General features: G+C 33.5%; 1 protein-coding gene across 3 annotated transcripts in view; it reads left to right on the top strand.

Moving 5' to 3' along the window:
- The window catches only part of BTBD8 (BTB domain containing 8), a 96,373-nt gene extending 75,892 nt beyond the window's left edge, over window positions 1–20,481 (top strand). For all 3 annotated transcript variants that reach the window (XM_038541385.1, XM_038541384.1, XM_038541386.1), the window contains 9 exons: window positions 2,164–2,346; window positions 3,045–3,182; window positions 4,048–4,177; window positions 6,592–6,653; window positions 10,930–11,638; window positions 11,894–11,978; window positions 12,393–12,532; window positions 14,619–16,934; window positions 18,201–20,481. In XM_038541385.1, the coding sequence (XP_038397313.1) occupies window positions 2,164–2,346; window positions 3,045–3,182; window positions 4,048–4,177; window positions 6,592–6,653; window positions 10,930–11,638; window positions 11,894–11,978; window positions 12,393–12,532; window positions 14,619–16,934; window positions 18,201–18,670 (4,233 nt within the window). In that variant the 3' untranslated portion in view covers window positions 18,671–20,481. The remainder of the gene's footprint in view (window positions 1–2,163; window positions 2,347–3,044; window positions 3,183–4,047; window positions 4,178–6,591; window positions 6,654–10,929; window positions 11,639–11,893; window positions 11,979–12,392; window positions 12,533–14,618; window positions 16,935–18,200) is intronic.
- The last annotated feature ends 259 nt before the right edge of the window (window positions 20,482–20,740 follow it).

The following is a 20,740-nucleotide window of genomic DNA, read 5'->3' as shown; positions in this document are numbered from 1 at the left end:
CTCATTTGAGTAAAATAAAGGCAATATTACATATATTTCTTGGGTGAGTATGTATGAAATAGCTTTGGAAAGATGCAGAAAATAAATAATATTAATTGGGAGGAGGGAAAATGGGTGGCTTGGGGAAGGAAAAGGAAAAAAACTTAGTACTACCCCTTATATATTAAAGTTTGGAGCATATGTTATATTAACTATTGGATTAAAATTTTATATATTTGGTCTAGAAATGTATTACATTTTCTTCCTTTGAACTCTAACATTTAATGTTGTATATTCAGATCTGCATGGAATAAGATCACATACCACTTATATTATCATTTATGTCCATATTTTGGTTTTCCAGTAGGTTCCAACCTAAATTATTATAACTATCTGTATTTTTTAAAAATTATCAAAAAATTATCATAGCACATGACATTATGTGTATAGTAAGCACTTTGTAGACACTTACCATGTTTATTTGAATACCCTACATTTGGCTTCACCACCAGAACAATCCCTACAGTAGAGCAAATTGGACTTACTGCCTAAAAGCACAGTTATTCAGGATGTCATAGAGGAGAAAAGGATGATGGTATCAAAAAAAAAAAGAATTATATCAATGTATGATTTTTTTTTTACTCTAATAAGGCAAGGAATTATATAATATATTTAAAAAGAATTCTTGGTAAGTGGGTAAAATGTTAAAAAGTTTTGTTCAAGGATTAAACTTAATTCAGCTTAGGAATTCACATATAGACCCTCACTCTCTGATGATGCTAAGAAATGAAGAAATATTTGAGGGTCTACTATAACCCAATTCTGTACTAGGCCCTGGGGATATAGTGGTGAGCCAAAACAGACATGGTTTTATGCTCAGTAAACATGCAGCCTAGTGAGAAAGACAGATACTAATCAAGTAGTTGTGTTCATGATCGAATAATTACAAAGGAATCAGTTACCCAAAAGAAAAGGGACAGTTCTCTGATGGCATGTATAAAAGGATTCTGATGTAGGGCCAGAGATGAGGGAAGATAGAGTTGAGATCTGAAACATACAGAGGGTGTGCAAAGTTTACATCATGCAGCCTATGTTGAGGATTTCAGCCTTTCACTTCCAGATTTATCAGTTATTTATTGTTCTGTAACAAACTACTCCAAAACTAAGAGATTTAAAATTATAATTATTTCTCAAAATTCTGTGGGTTGACTGGGTGATTCTTCTGATTCTTCCTGAGTTCATTCTGGAGCTGCTTTCAGCTGGTGGCTAAGTTGGAGCTTGGGTTTCTACTCTATGGGGTCTCCCTTACCCACCTTCTTCATGGCCTTGTGGTCCCACAATTGTAACAGCATAAAGACAGAATCCGCAGGGCTTCTTAAAAACCTTGGCTCTGGAACTTGCACAGTGCCACTATTTGTGTAAGCAAGTGAAAAGGCCAGTCTAGATTCAAGGAATGAGTAAATAAATTCCAAAGAATTTTACAAAGAATTTGTGGCCATGTTTTTTCAGTCTACTACAATCTATCAGGTAATTACTCATTAAGCAGTTATTTACTAAGGATTGTTTTAAGAACTAGAAATCAAATATGAATAAGATACAGTAATGTGTATGTTGCCATTTTTTCCTTTTCCTTGGAGCACATAGTATTTGTAAATTGTCATTCTACTAGAGAGATCAGTATTCATGAATATTCTTTTCCTGTGGTATAAAAATGAATCATCATTAAATGAATAAAATATAGAGTCTTACCTAATTAGAGAGGAGAAAGAAAATCACTGGAGAATATAAGTAATTTTTAGCCTTTCTAAATTTGTAATAACATGTATTTTATAGTCAGAAAAGAAGGTTTTGTCAGTGTAGGCATACCATTATGAATGATATCTATAAGCACAAAAACTAATTTAATAGTCAAAATCTCAGGTCAAGTTTTTCTTTGTAGTTATATCTCTGCTCTCAGGCTTGTTTTAGTCATCTTTTAGAGGTAGTTTATTCCCAGCTCAAAGTTTGCCCTTTTGGATAATTCTGAATGGATGAATAAATAAGTATTTTAAGTAATGACAAAGACATTTGCTACCTGGAATTTTGGGATTTTTTTGCAGGAAACATCATAAGAAAAGTATTTTCGTAGAAAGTTATATTATAAATAGTAATCTAACTTTTTTCCAATTTTTAAAAAATTATAAGAATGATGAGAATGCTGCTTTTCTTCTGATGGAAAGCGACAGGCTAATCATCAGTTTACCCAGAGTGAAGTGGACAGAAGTAGCACTGACTATGGCATCTCAGCTGCAAGAAGAATGTATTGCATTTATTATAGAAAACTTCTCCACGATCATTCAAAGTGAAAATTTTGCTCTTCTCTTGCAGGTAATGTGTCTAAAATTATATCCTATATTTAGCCCCATCTTTGTGTTCTGATTACAATTATGTAAGAGTTTTTAAATGCAGGTTGCCTTTGATTAAATTAGTGTGACTTAAATAAATTCCATAGCAGATGGCATGCTTGTATAGGATTTAGAGCAATGATGGACAGGATTTTTGGCTCACAAGATAGTGAAGGCAGGAGGAGACAGGTTTGAGTGCACTGGCAAATAGAATGTAACTCTGGCCAGCAGTGGCCCTCAATTAGCATAAGCCATATTTTAGAAGTCAGTCAAAAAGATATTGTTTTGTCAGTAATACAGTTATGATCCATGCAAAATTCTCAGTTTTACTGGGGATTCACTATTCCTAAGTTTAGTTATTGAATAAAGAATTTTGATTATTTCTAGTTCCATTTTTGGGACTATTTTGGCTCCTAGGAACAGTGTGTGCATGTGTGTGTGTGTGTGTGTGTGTGTGTGTGTGTGTGTGTGTCTACAGATTTTTTTAAGGGAAAAAGATTTTTATAATAACGGCTATGATTATAATTATGTGATTATAATTATTATTAACAGAGGAAATAAGATTTCTGGTTGACTGCATATGGCCAGTTATGATGAATGGCCTATTGTTAAGCCAGACTTTCACATTTCTTACACATTTTACATGTATTCCTATTAAATATAAATTTCTGTGTTTTGTAGTCACAAGCAATGAGCAGCACAGCTGATCTATTGGACAAAATTTTAAAAGCAATTGAAGAAAATATTACCACTGAGAATAGTTGCTCTCTTCTAATGGCTTTGGACATGTTACTGAACTCTGACAATACAAAGGAAATGGTATTGAAAATTATAAAGTTCATTTAAATGATATAATATTGAATTGTTTCAAGACTTTAAAATATATGCACATTTTAAATATTGCATGGTTCATTGAAACTAGGTGATGGGGGTTGGTTATAGGCTCTAGTTTTGTATCTGCTTGGAGCTTTTTATTAAACAAAAATTTTTAAATTTCATTTACTTCTCAATAGACTTATTGTAAAAGTTCAGAACTTGGCATTTGACTCACTAATTCTAAAGTTAGTTTGGTACTAACAATATTAATTGGTACAGCATAACTTGTATTTCTCCCCTGTCACTATTAAATTGCCTAAATATAAAACTTACAGAAAATTTTAAATAATTTTTTAGAATTTTCAATACTCCTTGTTTTTTATTTTTATAGTATATTTTGATTCCTTTTCATCTTCAGAAAAAATCATATTTAAAACTGGATTGACTAAGAAAAAGCAAAATTAAAATCTTATTTTTAAATGTAATTAGTGTTAGCTTATTGCAAATTATTGACATTTTGTATTTGTTTAACAAGAATGATAAAAATTTCATCATATTTATTACTATTACATAGAGTATTTGACCTTGTAATGTCATAGTTGACTTGCTGTAGAAGGTATTCATGTAAAGGCCATTGGTGATTTAAAATAATGTTTGGTTGAAAGGATAAGGTTTAGCTTCGTGTTCACTATAAAATTCTGTTTTTGAAGAGTAAGCCTTCATAAATAACATGTACTCGACGATTTTAAAAATCTAAGTGATGACATCATTGATCTAGCTTAGGAGTAAGTAGATTCAGAAAGGAATAATGACTGGTTGCTATGACAATGTGGCTCTCACCAGCTGCTGATTTGTTGCTTGAACACAGGGTTTTACGTGCAAGATCCAGGCTCTGCGTGATAAGCTGTGGATCTTCCTGGTTCAGTCTTTCTATGCTGTTCGTCACACAGAAAGCTGGAAGCTGATGAGCACAGATGATCAACAGAAAATCCAAGCAGGTATGTTAGCCTTGGGATTTTTCATTCTAATTTTATGATCTTTGTGCAAGAGATATTTTGAGAGGATGCTAATAAGTGGTAGGATTAACATTGTTTGCTTCTGTTCAATAATAGCTTGCTAATTGAAACTAGTGATAGTATGTTTAGGCAGTTTTAAAAAATCATGCTTTGCTGTTCTTAGAAAATGACTCATTTCCTTTACATATATGTTTATCAGTTTTTAACCCTACTCTATATTAGCAACAATATTCCAGCCAAATTTGCTTAAAAAGCATTCTTATAAAGAGATTAGAAGTATAGGAAATGTAATCCACATAGAACATATTACTAAACATACTTTCTCTTCCTTTTAAAATATATTTTGTCACAGAGCTTTTCCGTGTTTTGTATAATATATCATTTCTTGTGGTTTTGTCTAAATTAGATGGCTTTATTTCACAATTGATTGGTTCAGTGATACAATGTGTGCTATTGCGGAGTGTCCCTCAGGAGCTGCACAGTGGTCTCTGACATTTAATAGGTACCATTTGAAATGTTACCATTAAACAAAAGATGTATATTGCTCAGAATATATGTTTGTTTCAAAAACATTAAGATAAAAATTTTGAGGGTGTGGAACTAAAAATGGCTTCATGACTATTTTTGGGTTTAAGCAGGTGCCTTAGAAAAAATATTTGCAGATTCAGCAAGTATACTTTTAAAAACATTCTAAGAGACTCTATTTTAGGAAGTGAACATTTTGCACTATAAAACATGAAAGCCATATGTGATATATTTCTTGATAGTACATAGATATGTTAAATTCCTTAATGGAATAGTCAGAATATGATTTGCTCTGTCTTGCATTTTGAGCATAACATGATAGTGTAGCTAGATGTGAACTGAAGAGCACTTTTCAAAGACATTCCAACAAAATAATAAAAGAACAAAATCATGAAATAATGAAAATCTCAAGGTCTTCAGGAATTTGAGATTTTTTCTTGTGACTATTTCTGTACTGATTTTTAGATGACAGTTAATTTTTACTATGAAATCTATTCAATATGAAGGAATAGGATAAGATCAGCATTCCATGAGTAGGTGTCATTCAACTCTCTTCTGATTGGTGTAAACTTTGTTTTTCTTCATTTTAAAGGATTTCATAGTTAAGTTATGCCTTAAACAATGTTCTTTATTTTAATTCTATAAGATGTTAATTAAAAATAATGCAAATACATATAAGTACACACATATGTAAAACAAAATTATTGGTAATTGTACTAATTGTCAAAAAGAACTTTTCAATCCTATCAGTGTAATAATATTTTTTTAATCTTCAGTATGCTGAATTATAATGAGTCCTGACTTACGGATAGTTACTGCATTGGGAAACCCCAGAAAAAGGAGTGATTCTAGGTTGTCTTTGTTGTAGCATTTCTTATAGTCTAATTGAGTTACTGACCTTTGGGAGAAATCCTATATTAATTTCTTTTTGCATAGGATTGTGCAAAGTCATTTGCTTACTGTAAATCAGTCCTTATAATGCCATTTTCTAGGATCCTGCTTTGTCTTATAGCACAGATTCTATAGAACACAAATAGAAGATACAATGGGAGTGTTACGTATAATTTAATATATTTTTATCAGCTGTTTTAATAAATATTAAATAATTTTTGGAGACTATATTCAAATTATGTTTTAAATAGTTTGAACTATAACCTTCAAAAGAAAGAAATACATTAGCTGAACTATATTTATAGCTCTCATCTCATTATTTCTATATATTTTCCTGACGTCATTCAAATTCTTATTTGAAGAACATAAAAACATGAGCTCTGCAATAATTCCCGTATAAACCCAATCTAGAAAGTGAGTTTTTAAGTAATTCTAAAAAGAATGATAATGGGTTTGAGGGTTGTTTGTTTTATTTTCCAACAGTATCTTATTTTTTTCTCTTTTCTTTCCTTTTTCCTCATGAAAAACCTGCAAAACCAGGAAATATTTGTAGTCAATTTCAACAGAGTATTTTTACATTTTTTTAGGATAGACACTTTCTTATATTTAATAATTTATAAAATATTAATTTGCCACAACCTGAGATTTTTTGAAATTTGGAAAACTTAATGAAACCAATTATAATTTTACAGCTTGATAAAATTGTTTTTTTGTAAATATATGAATCTTCTCATAAGATTTTACATTTATTTATTTTAATAATGTAAAACCCAGAGACCAGAAAATAAGATTGAAAATGAGATTCTTAAAAAAAAATTCTAAAATATAATACGCAATTATTTAAGTGTACTAGATTGTTTTTAGCCTTTTTAAAGTTACTTCCACTAAAATACCACCTTTTTCTGCTAGCATACTATTTTCCTTCTAGTTTTATGGCAATGATAGTGTTTTCTATAAAAATAAATTGTTTCTTTCTACAGCTGCATTTGACAAAGGTGATGATCGAAGACTTGGCAAAAAGCCTGTATTCAGTAGTTCTCAGGTAAACTTAAAATTTTACAGGTCTGAAAAAAGATGCTAAATAATTTAAAGTTTATTATTTTATATTTCAGTGATTTCCTTAAATATATTCTTTAAGTAAAGCTGATTTTTTTTAAAGATTTTATTTATTTATTCATGAGAGACACAAGAGAGGCAGAGACACAGAGAGAGAGAGGGAGGCAGAGACACAGGCAGAGGGAGAAGCAGGCTGCCTGCAGGGAGCCTGTTGTAGGTCTCAATCCCGGATCTTGGGATCACGACCTGAGCCAAAGGCAGATGCTCAACCGCTGAGCCACCCAGGCATCCCAAATAAAGCTGATTCTTAATGAAAATAATTTTGAGTCTTTCTCTAATCAAGTAAATATTCTATACATTTTTAAATGATGTGAATTTTTAGTATCCAGCTGGCATAGGAAGTGAAATATTCAGCCTTTTTTATTTCTTTGAAAACCTTTTTGGCAACTAATGTATTGGAGCTATTCCGACAGATCAGAAATTGTCTAAAATCCTAGACCTAATTCAGTGTCTAATTTTCTAATTAACCTACTTCTTACAAAAGATTTTAGTTGTCCCAGTTTTCTCTATACTAAGTTTTTAGTTCATATAACACATTTTTGGTGTGAAAAAGGCAATTAATACCAAGAGTATAGTTGGTTGTGTTTTACTTTAAAAGTTACTTGCTGTATTTATGTGATCAAAAGTAGTCAAACTCTTAGAAACATGAAGTAGAATAGCAGTTCCCAGGGCTGGAGATATAAGGAAAAAGGCAATTTTTCAGTAGGTATAGAATTTCAATTTTACAAGATGAGAAGGTTCTAGATATTTGTTGCACAAGATCTATATAGGGAGCATTTTTGTTCTTCCCACTTAAAAATGGTTAAGATGGTTAATTTTGTCTTTTTTTTAACCCCTTCCCACACACAAATGACTTGCTTTATTTGTTATAATGTTGAACATTTTTCTTCCCTAAGCATGGAACACTGCTAGACTCCCCCTTGACCGCTCTTAGGTATATTATAAGTTCCACAGAACATACTCTGAAGTGGTACATTAGAACATTTTTCTCTATGTACTAGTTCCCTGTTATCCCCAGTGGGTTTTTTTTTTCAGGCTCCCCTAGAATTATCCTACCTGCCTTTCTTTCTGCTGTTCTACTAGCTGTTATCAACCAGTCTTTTCCTCTTTCCTTGCCTTACAGTGAAATAGAACAAAGTCTTGTTGCTCTTCCTTACCTTCCTGACTTTCAGGTTGTCCATGGATTTATACTGTTAACCACAGTGGGAAGAAAACAGGGTAATACATTTCCCTCTGAAGGACAGTATACTGAATTGGGTGCTGGACATGGAATAATAAGAGTTAAAATCTTGACTTCACTTTTTTTTTTTTTTTTTTTTATCCTTACCTAGATTTTTATTGGTTTTGTGAGGAAGTGAAGAGGAAAATGTGTGGCCTCCATGAGGCCAAAAGGCTGAATGCAGGGTACAGGTTTCCTGGGGTCTTTCAGCATCATTCTTTACCTGCCTAAGGTGTTTTTGCTTACCCCTACACAGAGGTGGGAAGTGTGTGTGCGAGTGTGGGAGGGAAGGATGGGTAGAGGAGAAAAGTTTTCTAGCCAAGTGCAAGGGAAGCAACTCTGCTGCCTGGCAGTTGCCAGGACAATGCAGCCTTGATTTCACATTTGTTATCTCTGCCATATGTGAGTCTTAGCTTTCTTGTCTGTAAAGCGGACTAATAAAACCTAGCAGAATTATTGTGAAAATTAAGTGAAATAATTTATGTGCAATTGTTTGATATGCAGTAAATGCTCAATAGGTATGGAATGAGTAAATGTGTTTTACAAAAAGAGATGAGATCTTCTGGAAGTGGAAGAAAGTTAATGAGATAAGACAGAAAGATTTAAGAAGAGTTCTGGTACCATAATACTTAAGGTAATGATGTCTGGGACTTGTTTCAAAATAAAATGGTAGTTATATATGAAACAAATTTGGCCAAGAACTGATCATTGTTAAAGCTGGTAATAGGTCCATGATTCATTATACTATTCTATCTTTTGATTATGTGTGAATTTTACTACAATAAAAAGTTAAACAAAAGGAATAGTAACTGGAACTAAAGGGTATCTAAGGGGAATTCTTTAAAAGGTTGACTCTTTTTCTCATTTTTGTCAATAGCATGTGGTGATCTTCCCACTTGGCCATTCATATATAAGAAATATATGTAAACTTTGCAGATGGAAGTTAGAGAATACGTAGAGTTGATGTGTGTATGTATTGTATCCTCATCATGCTATACCATGTTAATATAAAGTTTCTTATGGTTACCCCATGTACTACATAGATCTCACCCATAGCATGATGCTTTAAAATAGATTCAAGGATACAGAAAATTAAGTAGGATCAATTTTAAGGGTGAGAAGAAGTCTAGAATCAGAAGTCTACCTGGTATTTATTTATTTATTTATTTATTTATTTATTTATTTATTTATTTAATTTTTATTTATTTATGATAGTCACACAGAGAGAGAGAGAGAGGCAGAGACACAGGCAGAGGGAGAAGCAGTCTCCATGCACCGGAAGCCCGACGTGGAATTCGAACCCGGGTCTCCAGGATTGCGCCCTGGGCCAAAGGCAGGCGCCAAACCGCTGCGCCACCCAGGGATCCCTCTACCTGGTTTTAGATATTAAAAATAGGGAATGGTTATTTTTTGAGCTAAGATTTGATCAAGAAAACAAAAAATGAGGGCCAAACCTATTTGAACTTTATAAATATTACATAGAATCCTAGAACTTTACACTGAGTAGGACCAAGTCTCCACCCCCTAGAAATATATAATATGAGGCCCAAACATGTCAATGACCTCTTAGATATCCTAAGTCAAGTAGGTAAAGCCATGACAGGAACCCAGTAATTCCTTTATTAGTACCACACCTAGCTTTTCCTTAAACTTAGCCAGGTTATTACTTTGTGCGTGCGCGTGCATGTGTGTGTGTGTGTGTGTGTGCGTGTGTGTATGTGTGTATTCCCACTCCCATTTATATGTTATCTTTAACTTAGGCAAATTTCTAATGTAAAAAAAGTTTTTTATATTCAGGAATATTAGTCCTTGAACTATATGTCAGTATATGTTCAGATTTGACAACATGCATCACATTTTTTTTGAGTACCCAGTATGTTATGGGCACAGTGGTAAAGGACACAAAGACGAAGACAGCACAGGTTTTTCCTCAGACCTCTGCAGTTTCATACAGCTTTTCAAAGCAGGGGGACGTATTTCCTAAAGAGTAGCAATGTAATTTTAAAATTTTATTCTGCACTTCCTACCACTTTTTAAAATGTTGTTAGGACCTGTTAGAAGGACCTTGAGACATTGGTCCTTCCCTTTTCACCTTTTTGCCTACTTCATCTGTTTTTAAAACCTCTTTTCCTCCACTTTCTCCATATAGCCAGTGCCGTATTACTATTTTGTTTCTTGCAAAAGCCAAACTTGTCACATGTACTGTCTTGTTTCCCAGAGGCTTGTGGCCCCCAGCCCCCACCCCCAAAGATTAAATCTTCAGTCATAAAATTTCTGGCATTTGGGGTAGGATTGAAGAAATGGTTTTTGGTGAAAATCTTTATAATATCCCTCAAATTATACCATGTAGATGATTGCCTGCTTAAAGCAGTAAATCATGAGGTCAAGTCCTACTTCCATCCTACCAAGCATGTAACCTTGGTAAATCACATACCAGCTTTAATTCTCAGTTTCTTGTCTATGAAATATAGATAGCAACAGGAGCTTATTGTTGCTTCATACAATACGAAGAGTTTTAGCAAGGAACCTGGGAGTGGGCCCTCAAAAAACGTTGTACATAGTTATCATTGGCTCAAGGCATCCTGACACCTTTAGGTGTTAATCTCTAGCATAACTTCACAAAGCTAAATAGTATGCCTTTTTAAAATAGCATTGCCTTTTGATTTTTTATGCTGTATTTTAGATTCAATTAAGGTAATGTCATGAAAGACACATTCAGATGATCAAGAATAATCCAATTTTGAGTGACCCTATATCCTTTTTTTACATTTTTTAATATATTTTTAAATTGGAGTTCAATTTGCCAATAGCATAACACCCAGTGCTCATCCTGTCAAGTGCTCTCCTCAGTGCCCATCAAGTGACCCTATATCCTAATGTGATCTTTACTTTTTCCTCTTTGAAAAGTTGGCTTATTGAGACAAAGTATTATAAGTCAAAGACTTTAGTCAAGTTATAAAGATTTTTTTTTTCTTCTTTGTAGCAAAGGAGACAAGTTTCTGACTCTGGTGTTATAAAAAACAAATCTTGGAGAGGAAATACCAAGGATTGTTGGAGTTATCCCTCTACTAAGCAAAAGATGAAATCTGATGGATTGGGAGCATCTGGACATTCATCAAATACTAATAGAAATACTGTAAATAAAACTTTGAAACATGATGATTTAAAGGAAAAGGGTGGTACAAAAGTAGCATCTAAAGTTTCAAAAGAACTTAAAACTGGGGGGAAAAATGTCTCTGGAAAGCCCAAAGCTGTAATAAAGTCCCAAACAGAAAACAGTGATAATGCTAAGTCAGCAAATGCGTCACCTAGACAAGCTGTGGAAAGATCAGCAGCAGTGTCAGCAAATGGACAGAAAAATTCATTAAATGAGAAAGGAGTGAGAAATCAGGAAGGGCACATTACAGGTGCCAGACCCAAGGTACTCACTGGAACCTTAAACGTGCAAGCCAAAGCAAAGCCTTTGAAGAAAGTGACAGGAAAAGATTCTCCATGCCTCAGCATTGCAGAGCCTGCCAGCAGATCGACCAATTCAAGTATGGAATTACTGATTTCCACTGAATGTCTGGATGAACCAAAAGAAAATGGAGCAGTAGGAGAAGAGAAGCCTTCTGGTGATAAATTGTCCTTTTGTGAACCTCCAGGACAGACAGTGAAAAACAATGTGGAAAGTATCAAAACTTCTTCTGTAGGTGGGTTTTAGTACCCCTATTTTTAATAGCTCCTGACAGTTAAAGTTCCTAGAAAAAATGATTCTATGTTTGGATGTTTATTTAGTTTCAAATGCCAAGAAGCATTTATTTACATGTGTTCATGCAAACTGAGAGAAAACATACTTCTTCCCACATTAACATTTATTTTTGGATATAGTGTCTGACCAGTGAATTTATGCATGACATTCACATATGCAGTGTTCAGTTTCATGACTGACTTTTCTTAATTTACAGTAGTAAAATCTCGACCTGTTTCAAAAGTTGCCAATGGAACTTCAAATAAAAAAAGCATTCAAGAAGAAACTAATATAAATAACAGGTAAATTTTCATTCTTTTTTTTTACCTATACATTAGCTTTCTCTGAAAGTTAATTATATGCTAACTTCTAGCCAAATATTTTTAAAATATCTTTTCTTTTTTGTTAGAAAATTTAATGTATTTATTTATACAATATTTTAAAACTTTATTAGAACATAGTATATTTATGAAAAATGATTATTGATACAAAATGATAGATTACACTTGTGGCACTTGATTCTGTATTGCTTTATCATACTTAATTAACCTACAGGTTTATAAACTTAAAGACCTATGAATATAAGGTTTTCCTATTTTTAGAAAAAAAAAAGATATTTTTAATTTCTTTGAAAAAAATATTTCATATATAGGTCTTTTAAAAAGTGCATGTGATGCCATCTGAGTATAATACTGAATGCAAATCATTTTTCTTAGTGGGCTAAAGAAGGTCACTAGCAAAGGATATAGTGATCCAGTACCACAGGCTATTATAAAGAAAAAAGGAAATGGCAATGGATGTGCTACAGCTCAACAGAGGACAAAAAATGCCTCATCTAATCTTGCTAAAACTCAAGGTAAAGCTGATATGGTCCTAGGTATTACATCTGTGTTTAAATTGAATAAACAGAACTCTGATTTGGAACTTTAGCAACAAATAAGAATATGACACGGTTTCACTCATTTTATATTTGTATCATACTATAGAGATAAGATTTTACACTTTAACTTTTAGATAAATATTTTTTTTTAAAGATTTCTTTATTTGAGGGATCCCTGGGTGGCGCAGCGGTTTGGCGCCTGCCTTTGGCCCAGGGCGCAATCCTGGAGACCCGGGATCGAATCCCATGTCGGGCTCCCTGCGTGGAGCCTGCTTCTCCCTCTGCCTGTGTCTCTGCCTCTCTCTCTCTCTCTGTGTGACTATCATAAATAAATAAAAATTTATAAAAAAAAAAAAAAGATTTCTTTATTTGAGAGAGTGCCTGAGTGCATGCATGGGGAGGGGCAAAGGAAGAGGCCCAAGCAGCCTTTGGAGTGCAGAGCTGGGAGGAGGCAGGCAGATGGATTTATAGACCTGAGTCTAAGCTGAAACCAAGAGTGAAACCCAGCTGCCCCTAGATAAGTATTTTGGTATTTCAGGGTGTGGGTTTAGTTTTAATTGTCTTTTATGAGAAATAATTAAGAGTCACTAATTTATCTGCATTTTTGGTCCTTTAATATGTTATGCCTAGGTTTTTTCAGTTTCATTGACAACTACAGAAATTCCATACAGAAAACCAGCACTAACATTAGAGCCCTTTACAAAAGCAATGGTATAGTCTTGAGAGCTGTATTATATAGGGAAGAAGAATTTTCCTTCTGTGCCTGTTTTGCCGTGTTCTAAGAAAGAAAAGCATAATGATCAGATTGCATAATCTGCTGACCTAATAACTGATTTTAAAATTAACTTGTTTTATGCATTAAGCATTCACATAGGTAAGAGCAGTTTGTTAAAACCTAAAATCGGGATCCCTGGGTGGTGCAGCGGTTTGGCACCTGCCTTTGGCCCAGGGCGCGATCCTGGAGACCCGGGATTGAATCCCACGTCGGGCTCCCGGTGCATGGAGCCTGCTTCTCCCTCTGCCTATGTCTCTGCCTCTCTCTCTCTCTCTCTCTCTCTCTCTGTGTGTGTGACTATCATAAATAAATAAAAATTTTTTAAAAAACCTAAAATCAATTTTGAGTTAGATAATGAATTAATACTGAAAGTATATTTTAAAATAAACCAGAGAAAAATTATTCATGTTCTAGTAATAGCTAAAAATTAAACATTTAAAAAGATTTGGCAATTCTTTTTGATAGATTTAAATATCATCTCTAGGACTTAACCAGTGTAAACAAATAGAGTCTCATAATTAATCCTTTCCCTCCAATTATCAGTTTTAGTTTCTATTACACATCTAAGTCGTTAACCTAAATGATCTACAATAATAATGATTTAGTTATGAAAAGTAAATTAGTTTTGTTCATGTTTGACAGAAAAAACTGTAGTAATTTCAACATTTCTATTTTATATATTTTTTTAAGATTTTATTTATTTATTCATGAAAGACACAGGCAGAGAGAGAGAGAGGCAGAGAGACATAGGCAGAGGGAGAAGCAGGCTCCATGCAGGAAGCCCAATGTGGGACTTGATCCCAGGGCTCCAGGATCATGCCGTAGGCCAAAGGCAGATGCTCAACTGCTGAGCCACCCATGCATCCCTCTATTTTATATTTAGTTTGATTCTCCTTTTTCAGCTGTGTGGAATAGTGTTTTTTTCCCAGAAAAACTTCAAAGGGAAGACCCTTCCTGCTCTTTTGTGATATAAGAAAATCAGATTTTTCCACCCTCATAGATTTATGCAAATCCAATTCTGGCATAAAGATCAAAACTCTTTACTTGAGGAAGAAAGATCCTATTTAAATAATTTTACTAAGATGCTGGAATAATCCCCCTATATTTGTAATAAAAATATTTTTTATTTTATCATGTACTAACACCTAATCTTTTGTTGTCCATTGTTATGGATATTTCATTGTTTATTTTATTTCTTATAAAGTAATTTGAAAATAAATATTGCATTTCATTCACAAATTGTAAGATACATTGTATTTTTAAATTTTCTTTTCTTTGGATCTCAAGGAGAGTCACCAAATTCAGTAAAATCTTCAGTCTCTTCAAAGCAGTCTGAAGAAAATGTGACAAAATTGGACCTCAATACAACTACAGATAAACAAACACCTAAGAAAAAGATTGTCAAGCAAGGACACACACCTTTGCCCAAGGTTAATGCAAAAATAGGGGCAATGCCTAAAAACTTAAATCAGTCTAAGAAAAGTGAAACTTTGAGTAATAAAGATTCAAAACAGAAAATGCTTCCTGGACAGGTTATATTGAAAACTCAGCCTTCTCAAAGACCTTTAAAAAGTGAAACATGTGTTGTCCAAAAAAGTATGCTTCATGATGTACATGAAAATAATAACAAGGATGATATTTCTGAACAGAAGCCTCATGAACCTCTAATTAATCTCACATCAGAAATCAGCAGTACAGAAGCTTTCCAGTCATCATGCAAACCTGAGCCACAAAAGCCATTAAGCAACCAAGGGAAAGAGAAATTAGTATTAGAATGCCAAAGTATTTCAAATCTGGATAAATCAATAAAACATGAACTGGAATCAAAACAGACTGGTTCAGATAAAAATGAAGCAAAATTTTCTGGCAAAGAATCAGATCATCCCAACACAGCTAAAATATATTGTCATTTTGATGGGAGTGCTAATGTAGATTCAAAATTTTATACCACCACTGCCCTAAAATCCATGATTTCAAATCCCAGTGAAAACTCTTTGAATTCTAATCCTGTTTGTGATTTAGACTCAGCAAATCCAAAGCAAATCCATTCAGTATCAGACAGGGAAAAGCAAGGAGAGGAACAAGATACAAATAAAAAATTAAGCATTAAATGTGTCAAAGATGTTTTACCATGTGTTCCTGGAAGGACAAATGGCACCTTAAATTCTGTCCAAGATGACAGAAAATCTAAAATTCATGTAGAAGAACAGAAAATTCCTAGGCACTTATCTGATGATTCTGGTATGAGTGAAATCAAACATGCTACAGCAGACTCAGATATTTCCTCCAAGTGTGTTTTGGAACATACATCAGGAAAAAATTCTCCTAAAGATATGGAAACAACAGAAACTCCAGATAGCCATGAAACTCCAGAAGTTCCATTTATGAGCCACTGGAATTTGAGTACCAGTGGTCTGCATCAGAGAGAGAGTCCTGAATCTGATACTGGCAGTGCTACCACATCCTCTGATGACATAAAGCCCAGATCTGAAGACTATGATGCTGGAGGGTCTCAGGATGATGATGGGTCAAATGACAGAGGTATTTCTAAATGTGGCACTATGCTGTGCCATGATTTTCTTGGAAGAAGTAGTAGTGATACCAGTACTCCTGAGGAATTAAAAATATATGATAGTAACTTAAGAATTGAAGTGAAAATGAAAAAGCAAAGTAGTAATGATCTTTTCCAAGTCAATTCAACAAGTGATGATGAGATTCCTAGGAAAAGGCCAGAAATTTGGTCTCGATCTACAGTAGTCCACCCTAGAGAAAAAGAAAATATTCTACGAGGCAGCATCCAGTTTGCTCAAGAAGTAGATCAAGTTTCTTCCTCTGCAGATGAAACAGAAGATGAAAGATCTGAAGCTGAAAATGTTGGAGAAAATTTCTCTACATCTAACTCAGCTCCTCAGCAGTTTCAGGGAATAATTAATTTAGCTTTTGAAGATGCAACAGAAAATGAAAGTCATGAGTTTTCTGCAACTAAGAATTTTAAAAGATCAGTTTTACTTTCAGTAGATGAATGTGAAGAACTAGGATCTGATGAAGGGGAAGCCCATACTCCCTTTCAGCCTTCTGTAGATTCTCTTTCCCCTTCTGATGTTTTTGATGGCATTTCTCATGAACATAACGGAAGGACCTGCTATTCCAGGTATACACATGGAAGTGAAGGTAGTATTTTAGAATGTAAACAAGATAAAGGCAAGAGTGTATATAAAAACGAAAGCTCTCTCTTGGGTCCCAGTAGCATTGACTCATCAAGAAAAGATAAACAGAGTGCTTTAGCCACAGGAAAAAAGTACACAGTAGATGTCTTGTCCAAAGGAGGCAGACAGCTTCTTCCAGAAGATAAAAAAGTAAACAGTGGAAACGATGTGGATAATGACTTTCAGCAACGCAGCAAACTCTCAGATAGTGATATAAAATCTCAAGAAAGACCGTGTCATTTGGAGCTTCATCAAAGAGAACCCAATTCTGACATACCAAAGAACAGCTCTACAAAATTTCTAGACTCCTGTCGGAGTCAACTTCTGCCTCAGGAAGGTCAAGTGAAAGAGAACCATTCTACTGCTACCAAAAAAGCTAATATTGCTTTATCTGCAGGTAATGTACAGAAATAGAAATACTAAATCCATAAGAAAATGAGTTTATAGAATTTTAAAGTTGTATGTAGCCCTGAATGTTATATTTTAGTTAGAATAATTAAGCAACAGATTTGAAATTCAAATGAAAACTTAAATTTCATAATAATATGAAAACTAGCTAGTTAATCTTTATTGTTCACTGAAAATCCTAGTGCAGAGTTAAGATCTAGTAAAATTTTGGTTATTATTAGAGTTAATCTATTAAGAGATTTTACATAAAAGAATGAAGAGAAAAACTTAGTTTGCTATTATTTAGTTATGTCTAATTTAACATAAAATTCTTGACTATTAGAAATTTTATTATACATTGGATATGATTTATGGACTATGCTAAGTATATATCTAAGAGGGCTGTGCAATAACTATAGTAATATAACTAAAAGCACTGAACTATTTTAACTAGATTAATTATTATAATTTATATGCATTTTACAGAGATTAAGACTTTAAGCATCACTATAATTCTAAAATTTTCAAGTAAAAAGATAAATTTCCTAAAAGAGATTATATTTAGAAGCAATGATAATATATGAAAAAAGCCCAGGCTTATTTCATATGAATAGATGATTTCCTGTCTAATTGTTTTGTGTGTTTGTCTTCCTTATTACAGTAATTTGAACTAATGACCCACATTTAAAATATGCAATAGTGGCTGACTGCATAGCTATTGTATATCAGAACTAAGAAAGATACTGATCAATAGCCCTTGTTCAGCAAAATCACAACAGGGAGCTCTTTAAAGTTGTACTTTTTTGTTTGTCCTTGCTTGCATCCTCCTTTGCATGTGCAATATACAAATAAGGCTTTAGACAAAATGTATGTATCCCCTTTTGGAACTGACTCACCTTAAAAGTCACCATCAAATAACCATGTCTTTTTTTCTTCTTTAAGTTCCTATTGTAGTGAATTAGATACATGTGCATATTCTATGTTTATGTTTAAATAATTTTTGTTTTCTGTATCACAAGTTTTCAAATTAAAGTATGGAGAATTATTATTAGTTGCCTATGTTAATTTGCTGCTAAACATTCTTCGGTTGGTTTTTTTTTTTTTTTTAACGTAGAAAAAGAAATGCCTCAATAATCTTGTCAATTTTGTATAAGTGTTATTTTTTCCATTCTGTTTTTTGGGACTATATTATATTGTTTTAATATTATTCTACAAAACTCTGAGGGATACCAACATGTGCAATTTTTACATTGTGTAGTATTATGAATTATTTCAGGAGACATAGATGATTGTGACACACTGGCACAAACCTACATGTATGACCATCGGCCTTCAAAAACCCTCTCTCCAATATATGAGATGGATGTAATAGAAGCATTTGAGCAGAAAATGGAATCAGAAACACATGTTACAGACATGGATTTTGAAGATGATCAGCACTTTGCAGAACAAGATTGGACACTATTAAAGCAATTGCTCTCTGAACAGGATTCAAACTTAAATATTACGAATTCTGTTCCTGAAGACTTAAATTTAGCACAGTATCTAATCAACCAGACACTACTTTTAGCACGAGATAGCTCAAAACCTCAGGGTAAAGCACATGTTGACACTTTGAACAGATGGAGTGAACTGACCTCTCCCCTTGATGATTCCTCAGCAAGCATTACCATGGCTAGTTTTTCCTCTGAAGATTGTTCACCCCAAGGGGAATGGACAATTCTGGAACTGGAAACTCAACACTGAGAGTATTAACACTTTGGAAAATTTTGAACTATGCCACCACTTTATTTTTTGATGCTTATATTATATCCAAATAATTGCATTAGCCAGAGATAGACTGTCCTTAATATTGAGGGAGTCTTTCTAAATTTATGGGGTAAACATAATTTATTATTAATATGATATCACATATAGGGAAAAGGTGTTTTTCTAAAATTTGAGCATGTTTTATTAATTATTAGACAAATTAGTAGACTTATAAAGAAAACCTTCAGTTTTCCTTTCCTAACTGATCATTTGTTCACTTGTTTATAATTCAAGAATTTAAAATGTGAATGCACAAGTAGATCAGTCCCTTTACTTTTTGCTCTGCATATGGTAATAATAATTTAAAAATAAAAACTTATTGTGCTTGTGTCAATTTATGTAGAGTTAATCAGTGAGTAACATTGAAACTCAGGGTGGTGTGATTGAGCCTGAGAGCTAAATATTAGGAAAAAAACCCTTCACTTTCCCAACAGTGCAGGTCCAAGAAATTGTGAAGTAAATGCACCTCAAATTTCAATCATATTGATACTGAAACGGAAATAGAATCCCTTGTAACTCTATTTTTGGAGTATTTCCAGAGAGAGACATCTGCCCTTATTCAAAAGAAGCAGGAGAACTGTCCATTTGTTTCATCTATATAGACTTTATAGTTAGATAATTGCTCTTCATTTTCTATTCCATATTAGAGATATTTTGGAACTGTTCCAGCAATAAGCCTGCACTAAATACTAATTGTAAAATGGGTACATGAGGCAATCGAGTTACTGAGTTAAACTGTATGTATGTGTGTACATACACACGTGTGTTTGCTTTCTCCACACATCTATATGCTCTAGTTCCTTATTTCCTTGATCACATTGTCTTTCAGTCTATAATTTTGGTAGCAAGGCAGAAATAATAATCTTTTTTACAAAATGGTACTGGAGAGCAAACACTTGGATACCTACTTGATCTAAGAGGACACTGCCCTTAGGATGATGAGATTTAGTAGAATTAGCCTCTCTCCTCAAAGCTATATAACTTACATATAACTTCTCTAAAATATGTCAAAAGTAAGGAAAACTTTTGGTTTAGAATTCCTTTTTTAAAATAACAGTTCTCAACAAATTAACAATAGAATGAATCTGTATATTGAATATCCACATCATATTAATGCACGATCATTTGTTATTCTTGTATAATAACATTAACATTAGCCACTAACCTGTTATACCATAAATTTGCTATGCCTTTTTTAAATTAGAAGCTCTGTAGGGGCACTCATTCATTCAGTCGAGAAACAGGCATTGATTCTAGGCACTAAGGTACAAAAATAAATAAGGTTTGATTCCTGCTCCCCACTCAAAAAAAGAGTGTTTAGTTTCTAATGAGGGGAAAAACCATGTAAGAGAAAGGTTAAAATATAGATTGTAAGAACATTGTATTTTCAAGCTGGATGGGAATTTAGAGATTGGTCTAATCCTTACAAATTCTAAAGAAGAACTCTGAAGGCCAGAGGAGTTAAAAGATTGCCCCCCCCCACCAAAATAAAAAAGATTGCCCAAGGTCCCACAGCTAATTTATGGACTAGAATCTGATATTCCTTAATTTTAATATGTTATTTCTACCATACAACACACTCATTTGATTTTTGTCATAAAACCTGAAAATAAAGTATATTTTATAATATAAAGAAGTAATGTATGATGGAGTCAGAAACAGTACAAATTCCCAAGACATTGTGTTATTTCCTTTTCTCCAAATGTGAAATTGTTTTATCTTATTTTTAATAAATAGCTCAGAAGTTCTAAACTTTATAAATGAAACTTCTTTCCCAGTTTTAAGGTCTTAAAAACTTTCTTCTTGGATCCCTGGGTGGCGCAGCGGTTTGGCGCCTGCCTTTGGCCCAGGGCGCGATCCTGGAGACCCGGGATCGAATCCCACGTCAGGCTCCCGGTGCATGGAGCCTGCTTCTCCCTCTGCCTATGTCTCTGCCTCTCTCTCTCTCTGTGACTATCATAAATAAATTAAAAAAAAAAACTTTCTTCTTAAACTACTATACATTAA

Source organism: Canis lupus, chromosome 6 (genome assembly GCF_011100685.1).
Source record: "Canis lupus familiaris isolate Mischka breed German Shepherd chromosome 6, alternate assembly UU_Cfam_GSD_1.0, whole genome shotgun sequence".
Lineage (NCBI taxonomy): Eukaryota > Metazoa > Chordata > Mammalia > Carnivora > Canidae > Canis > Canis lupus.
This window is presented reverse-complemented; position numbering and strand designations above follow the sequence as displayed.